Source organism: Hibiscus syriacus, unplaced genomic scaffold, assembly GCF_006381635.1.
Source record: "Hibiscus syriacus cultivar Baekdansim isolate YM2019G1 unplaced genomic scaffold, ASM638163v2 tig00009023_pilon, whole genome shotgun sequence".
Classification (NCBI taxonomy): Eukaryota; Viridiplantae; Streptophyta; class Magnoliopsida; order Malvales; family Malvaceae; genus Hibiscus; species Hibiscus syriacus.
The window spans coordinates 1,429,924-1,437,667 of record NW_024062184.1 but is presented as its reverse complement, the minus strand read 5'-3'; the positions used below and the strand labels follow the sequence as shown (position 1 = coordinate 1,437,667).

The following is a 7,744-nucleotide window of genomic DNA, read 5'->3' as shown; positions in this document are numbered from 1 at the left end:
GCTTACTAGCTAGCTCAACACTCAAGCTAGCTTGGAGGAGACACATGCACGCCTAAGAAGAAGCACATGACCAGCCATCATCCAATGCACATGGGTGCACCACAAGGCTTCCTAGAACACCCATGTGCCGTGCATATGACCAGCCCCCATGTGCCTTGCATGTGAACTCATTTAGGCGCCAAGATGAAGAGCCCTCTCCCTATTCGGCCAAGCATCATCTCCCATCCAAATTGGCGCCAACTTGAGGAGACACAAGAACTATTCGGCCAAGGATCATTTCCCTCCATCTAGGGCCGAACCATCCTCTCTTTTAGCATTTAAATTATGTCTTTATAGGGAGATACATAGGCTGGCCGAATCATCTTGTATTTATTCGGCCATGTCTCTCAATTTCCTATAAATAGGAAAACATTCCATCATTTGTAACTACACCTTTTTATTCAATTAAAGTGAGATTATTCTCTTCTTAAGTCCTGGTGACTTTTTATCGACTTATCAAGTATTTTATACTTGTGGCGTCAACCCCTTCCTTTCATCTTGATACTTCTGGTTCCTAGTTCATATAACTAGTGGGTCAAAGTACTTAACACCATCCCTTGAAGAAACAATATAAAGATTGGGTCTCTGCTCTATATAGCATTGGTTCTTTTTTGAGATTTCTTCAAGATACTATCCTCATAACCATCCTTTTATTTCATCACCATAACCATAGCCTTATCAACTATCTTCCGCTTCCATTACTCATTATTTAAATAGCCTACCAATTCACCCATACGTCTACCACCCTTAACCATTCTATTTTGAGCCATTCACTTTGCAGGTTGTTTTGCTTCCTTCCTAGATCCACAATCATTTGAAAAGGTACAAGTACCTTACATCAAGTAGCCTCTTGTGTTACAGTTTTATTTTTACCGAGTTCTTCCTCTTTTTGCACCAAAACCTCTTTTCCTTTGGCCAACACAATTATTTTATCCATCATCTTGGACATTTGTTCTCTCATTTGTTGCAGTTCTCTTTGTCCTTCATCAGATATGTGATCCTCAGAAGTACAACTCCCTGCTTTTATTGGAACTTCTTTCGAATGCCATTTCTTGGTTATATCACGGTTTACCTGATTATGAAACCCTTGTCAATGGTGAAAACCTTTTAATTGGTGACTACTCAGAATTGACATCCTTTTGTGTATGTCGTGACCATATGATGCAAGAAAGAGAAAGGAAAAAAGAAAATAAGTTAATACGTATAAAAACAAGTAAGGTATAAAGGTAAATGCAAAAGCAAGAAATGTAAATGTGGATGTAAATGCAACCCGATACTGATTCCATAATAACTTAGTTTATATAAAAAGTACTCAACAACACACAATGTCTAAGCACTTAGGCAAAGAGAGTACATCAACATGGAAACTAAACGTAGAATCTTGCCCTATCCCCTAATCTCTCGAACTCTATCACCTATCCCATGATGCGTTTTTCTTCCTCTGATTCTAAGATCATGGAAACTTTTAAAGATATCGCTTCTTCAGATAACTCATAGACTTGACGAGAAACACCACGAGCCTGATTTACTGCTCTCTCTATTTCTTCATGTTGTCTATGAATAGTGTCCTGAGCTTGCCGTAGCGTGATCCCAAGTTCTGGATTAGTCCATGGTTGGCTCTCCTCTAACTGCTGAATTCGCTGATGGCATCTCTGTACTGTAACTTCAAGCTCAGGAATCATGGCTTTTATGGCCTCATTTTTCTGTCTGGCTATCTATTGTACGGATGAATTGATCAACACTACTCCTTCTAGCTTCATTATCATCTTCTTTAACATCTCATTTTCTTTTTTAAGATGGAACCCATTGTTGTTGTAAGGGTTCTGAAAAGTCTCATCAAAACTAAGCAGATGTGCTTCGAGCTGCTCAATCTGTGCTCACCTCTGCGCCAATTCCTGGTTATCCTCATCTCTTTGCCCTCTCAGTCTCTGAGCGTGCTGTAGGGCTCAGATAATTACCTTCTCTGGCAAAATTGATTCTTCGGTGGTGACAAGGTTGTCTCTGAACCGCGTCTGCCTGCACTCGGACGAAGTTTGAACACCGATTGCATTCTCAGCCCATCAGAAGACGTTGTTGCCTTAAAATCTTTTTATATTAACTAAGTAATCTGGGAATCAATATCGTTTATGAAATGATGTGATTTAGCAATGATACATGCAAAAATGCAATAAGAGCATACAAAAGAAAATCATTGTCAGTAGAAACAAGACAACAAGAATCAAGTTAGTTGAAATGATTAGTCAAAAAAATAAAATCTTATATATGACTTAAATTTATATGACTTAAAGCATACTAAAAAATAAAGCATACAAAGGAAATTATTGGTCCTAACCGCATGCGTTCTAGTTCTCCTAGGTTATCCATATGGCACTAGTGGGGTAGGCTTACTAAATTCTCTATATGAGGTTGGGTTCTAACAAAGGTTCCTAAGCCATCTTTACAACCTGTTAAGGTTGGCCCCGATTCTGGCCCATTACAGACTTGCGAATCGGGTTCAGCTAAGGGGATCACACCACTAAAAGCGTACCTCAGATCTGATATCCGGATAGGCAACTTAGGATGCTTTCAAGAGATACTTTGTCAGACCCACACAAGGAAGCCCAATGCCCCTCGTGAGGTGTGACGTTTCTCTTTACTTAGGTAAACTGGGTTTGAGCTCGGGTTCAGAGCTATGATATGCAACAATCCTAAATAATTTCATAGAAGTGTAAGCATTAACCAGAGAGAAAGTCTATTTTTTCTTTTTTTAAAAAAATCATAATGAACAATAAATTAAAACAAGATCAAACTCGTAATTTCTCAAAATAATAAATATAAAGTAACCAACTTGTGGGTCGACTCTCAATTTGTTTTAAAAACAAAATAGTCTCCAGTGGAGTCGCCAAGCAGTCGATATCGTTTTTCGCCCGGGCGTGAAAAGACTGATATCGACTTGGGGGTTTCTCTTTGAAAATGTTTTCAAAATGTGAGGAGTCGCCACCAATCATTTAAGGTGTGATTGGAACACCATAAAAACCGGGTGATTTTAATAAAACATTTTATTTTAATAAAATACTAAGTTTTGGGGTCTGCAAAAATCAGGTTCGAGAGTCAGTTACGCGTGGGGAAGGATTAACACCCCCACAAGCGCCCAAAAATTGGAACCTAGTTGATTACCCTATATTTAAAATTGGAAATTTTGAGTTCGATCTTTATTTAATTTAAAAATCATTAAGGATGCAAAGTTAAAAAGGGTATTCGTTTATTAAAACCGATAGCATTCACCCCCGAGCGTAAATGCTGAAGATTAGCTATTGTGTCTAATAATCGAACATTGCCTCGTTTTTAGAAAACATGATGTGGTTTTGAAAAGGATGTTGACATATTTAGGGAATCACCAGTAGTCACCCCCTATGCACGATCGCGGGAGATATACTATTGATTCCTTAAATAAGTGAACAGTGCCACGAGTTAAAATAAAATGCTATCAGACAAAATTTTATTCATCCTAATTAAACTAAAAGTAAATTAAGGTTTTTTCTAGCTTAAAGTGTCAAATTATGAAAATTAAAGAACCTAGGGGAGTGAACCTAAATGTAGGCTCTAATATTAATCCTATTTGATTTTAATCAATTATTGAATCGAATAATCGAGATGGTCCCTCGAGCATTTACGCGAGGGCCGACTCGAATTATCCCCTAAATTAAAAGATTAGTTTGAAATCTAAGCTAAAATGGAGGCTCTATTTAACCTATTTAATTATGTCAATATTAAAAGTCTAATCGAAGTTTGAGGGACTAAAAGGGTAAATGACTAAAAATATCAGAGTTCTAAAATATTTAAAAATCTAAAGACCTAAATTAATAATTTCTAAATTAAGGGACTAGTTAAAAAATAATTATTACCTAAAATATTAAACTAAGATTTTTAAAAGAAAAAAATTAATTTTTAATCGAACAATTGATTCGAGTATTCGGGCGTATAATGCGAAGACTCGACTCGAATTGCCCCCTAATTATACTTTAGTGTCGTCCTAATTTCTAATTTTGATTCGAATATTAATCCTAATTAAAAATAAAATTACAAAATAAAATAAATAAATACTAAAATTAAACAAAGTAATAAAAAATACATATAATAAAGAAAATTAAAATATATAAGAATCTAAATATAATAAAATTTAAATATAAGGACTAAATTGCGAGAAAAATAAAAGAAAGTAACTCAATAAAAAGTAAACATGAACCAAAATACAAGAAAATAAAATTTAGTAGCTATATTAAGACTAATAAGGACTAAATCAAAATAAAATAAAAATAAGTACCAAAACAAAAATAAATAAAAATAAAAGGTGCAGTGACCAAAGTGTAAAAACACGCTAAAATTAAAGGTACTGAAACAGTAAATTTACCAGAAAAATAAAGCATGCATAGGGAAATGGCGAAATATCAATTTTGGTCCTTATAGTGATTAAAATGTAAAAAAAATGGGAAAGTTAGAGGCATTTAAGATGTAATTTTACCATTAATATAGCCTATATATACCAACTTTTACTCTTTTTGTTTCATTTTTACCCAAAACACAAAAAAATGGGAGAGCTCTGGAGAGCTCTCTCCACCATTCTTCGGCCGGACAATAAGTCGGCCACCCCTAGCCGACGCCGGCCGTCGGGCAGCCACCACACCAACCTCCGTACACGGTGGCCGAAAATTCTAAAACCGACTCAAATCACCTCAAAATAATATATCTACCCATTAGGAACCCTCATTAAGAATAAAACCACCAAATAAAGCCTTAAAGTACCCGAAATCATCCCAAAACCGCTCGGTTTCCCCAGATTCTAGAGACCTCCGACGAGGCATCTTTGGCCCAAGTAAGCCTCGATTCCTATTTCTTTTATTTTCTTACTATAAAATACATATTATTTATTCTTTTTATTATTCTGAAATTAAAAAAAATCAAATATTATTATTATTTCGAAATGAAACTATAAAAAAAATTAAATGGATTGTTATTTCGAAATGAAATGTAAAAACTGAAGAAAAAAACTACCTTGCAACACTTCTTTTTATTTTTACTGGAAACCAAAAAAATCGTTCTTCTTTTCTTATTTTTCTTGGCTTTTATAGCCAAAAGTTTACATAATTTAATCATAAAATAGTACAAATGTTTCGGTGATTTTGCGCATATTTCTACAGGAATCAAGGGATGATGGGAGCAGGTGAAGTGGGTAAACTGCATTTGACTTCTGATTTGAAAATTAAGGATTATAAGAGGTTCGAGAATTCCTATGGAGATTAAATTATTCGCTCGATATATCTCATAATTGACCGAGAATTGTGATCTCAGTTTTCGCCTTCTCCGCAAAAATAACTCAGGGGTGTAGAGTGATGATTGTCAAGAAGCTTTTGAATTCAAGCAATATTTGTCAAATACTCCAGTTCTAGTGCCACCTATCTCAGGCAAACCCTTAATTTTCTACTTGTCAGTCTTTGAGAACTCCATGGGGTGCATGTTAGGACAACATGACAATACTAAGAATAAAGATAGAGCAATTTACAATCTTAACAAGAAGTTCATTGATTGCGAGACAAGGTAATCACCAATCAAAAAGTTGTATTATGCTTTAGTTTGGGCTACTCGAAGGCTCATCCAGTATATGTTGTATCACACCACTTGGTTAATTTCTAGATTTGACCTTTTGAAATATCTTATGGGTGTATCTGCTCTATTTGGAAGATTAGCTCAGTGGAAGATTCTATTGTCAAAGTTTGACATTCAATATGTAAGTCAAAAAATAGTTAAAAGGAGCTCCATAGTAGATTTTATACCAAGTAGGGCTTCTAAAGAATATAAGCCGTTGAGTTTTGATTTTCCAGATGAAGATCTAATGGCTATTTCAGTAGAAGAAGCAACTACATCTACCAATGAACATTGGAAGTTGAACTTTGATGGTGCTTTGAATGCCTTGGGGCACGGAATTGGGGCAATTTTGATCTTACCAAATGAAGAACATTATCCTTTCACCAGTCGGCTAAATTTTGATTTCACGAACAACATGGTTGACTACGAAGCTTGTGTTTTGGGTCTCAAAGCTATCGTTGAACGTAAAATAAAAACACTCAAAGTATATGAGGATTCAGATTTAATTATTTATCAACTCAGGGGAGAGTGGGAGACAAAAGATCCCAAGCTGGTAGAATAATGCAAATCGGTCATGAAGCTTATCGAAGAATTTAAAGAAGTAACATTCAATTACCTCCCCAGAGAAGAGAATCAAATGGAAGATGCCTTAACTACTTTGGTAGCAACATTTAAGGTATACGAAAACTCACATATGATGCTCATTGAGATGCAGACTTATGAGTATCCAACCCATTGTTATAGCATCGAAGAGGAGAAAGATGGAAATCCTTGGAATTATGATGTCCTGCAATACATCAGATATCAGAGTTATCCTGAACAGGCGTCTGGGAATGAAAAAATAACTATTAGAAGGATGGTTGCAGGGTATGTGTTTGATGGTGAAGCATTGTACAAGAAAAGCCCATATCAGGTCTTATTGAGGTGTGTAGATGCCAAAGGAGCTAAAACAATTCTCTAGGAAGTACATGAGGGAGTATGTTGTACCCAAGCTAATGGACATACAATGGCTAGAAATATTATGGAGACCAATTGCATCAATAATGCCGGAAAGTGTCATAAGTGCTAGATTTATGGAGACAAGATTCATACCCCTCCTCATTCATTGCATGTGATGACAGCTCTATAGTCGTTCTCTATATGGGGCATGGATGTTATTGGAAAAAATTCACCCAAGACTTCAAATTGTCATCGTTTCATCTTGGTGGCAATAGACTATTTCACTAAATGGGTTGAAGTGGCTTCCAATGCAAATGTCACTCAGTCAATAGTTTGTAAGTTCTTAAAGAAGGAAATCATTTGTCGCTATGGTTTACCATAAATAATTATCTCCGATAATGCCTTGAACCTAAACAATAAAATAATGGAATCAGTCTATGAGCAGTTCAAGATAAAACATCATAATTTCACTACTTATCGCCCGAAGATGAATGGGGAAGTAGAGATAACTAATAAGAACATCGAGAGGCTTATAGAGAATATAACTGAGACTTATAAAGACTGGCATGAGAAGTTAACATTTACTTTGTTTGCTTATTGAACTTCGGTGCAGACGTCGACTGGGGCAACTCTGTTTTCTTTAGCCAATTTGATGGAAGTTGTGTTTCCCATTGAGGTAGAAATTCCCTCAATTCGAGTTTTTTCATAGGTAAAATTAGATGAGGCAGAATGGGCAACACTATAGATTCTAGTTTATGCCTAGAATCGGCTAAACCATAGCTCTGATACTATTAAATGTAACACCCCTAACCCGTACTCGACCTGGATACAAGTTCGAGATATCACATCATCTTTTTAAAACCATATACTTATACAAAAGAATAGAAAATTTAAACTTATATTAAGAAATCCAATATTATACATAAGTTTATACAAAAGTTCACAAAATAATCAGAGCATATACAACTTAAACTTTTGATTACATGTCAACATTGATTTTCATAACAAAATAACCTACTGTTTAAGTTGCTTCTGATATGATATCTGCAAAAGCGATGTTATCCCAGCTGTGAAACACTCATAAGCTAAGTCATCGACTTAGTGAGGCACAAAATATATATAATACTCGTACTATAATGAAATG

At 35.4% G+C, this 7,744-nt stretch overlaps 2 protein-coding genes across 2 annotated transcripts; both read left to right on the top strand.

The window, feature by feature from the left end:
- The first annotated feature begins 5,521 nt into the window (after window positions 1-5,521).
- LOC120203061 lies at window positions 5,522-6,223 on the top strand. Its single transcript, XM_039203423.1, has 2 exons — window positions 5,522-5,613; window positions 5,710-6,223. The coding sequence occupies exons 1-2, from the start codon at window positions 5,522-5,524 to the stop codon at window positions 6,221-6,223; spliced, it is 606 nt and encodes a 201-aa protein (XP_039059354.1).
- Window positions 6,224-6,235: 12 nt separating this feature from the next.
- LOC120203060 lies at window positions 6,236-6,622 on the top strand. Its single transcript, XM_039203422.1, has one exon. It carries the CDS (start codon window positions 6,236-6,238, stop codon window positions 6,620-6,622), a length of 387 nt encoding a protein of 128 aa, XP_039059353.1.
- Window positions 6,623-7,744: the final 1,122 nt, after the last annotated feature.

What these genes read in the sequence shown, in the direction of transcription:
- LOC120203061 (XM_039203423.1), top strand. Translation starts at nt 5,522, where the DNA reads ATGGGGTGCATGTTAGGACAACATGACAATACTAAGAATAAAGATAGA. An exon ending in TTCATTGATTGCGAGACAAG is followed by an intron (nt 5,614 to 5,709) that starts GTAATCACCAAT and finishes GTTAATTTCTAG; the next exon opens with ATTTGACCTTTTGAAATATC.
- LOC120203060 (XM_039203422.1), top strand. Translation starts at nt 6,236, where the DNA reads ATGAAGCTTATCGAAGAATTTAAAGAAGTAACATTCAATTACCTCCCC.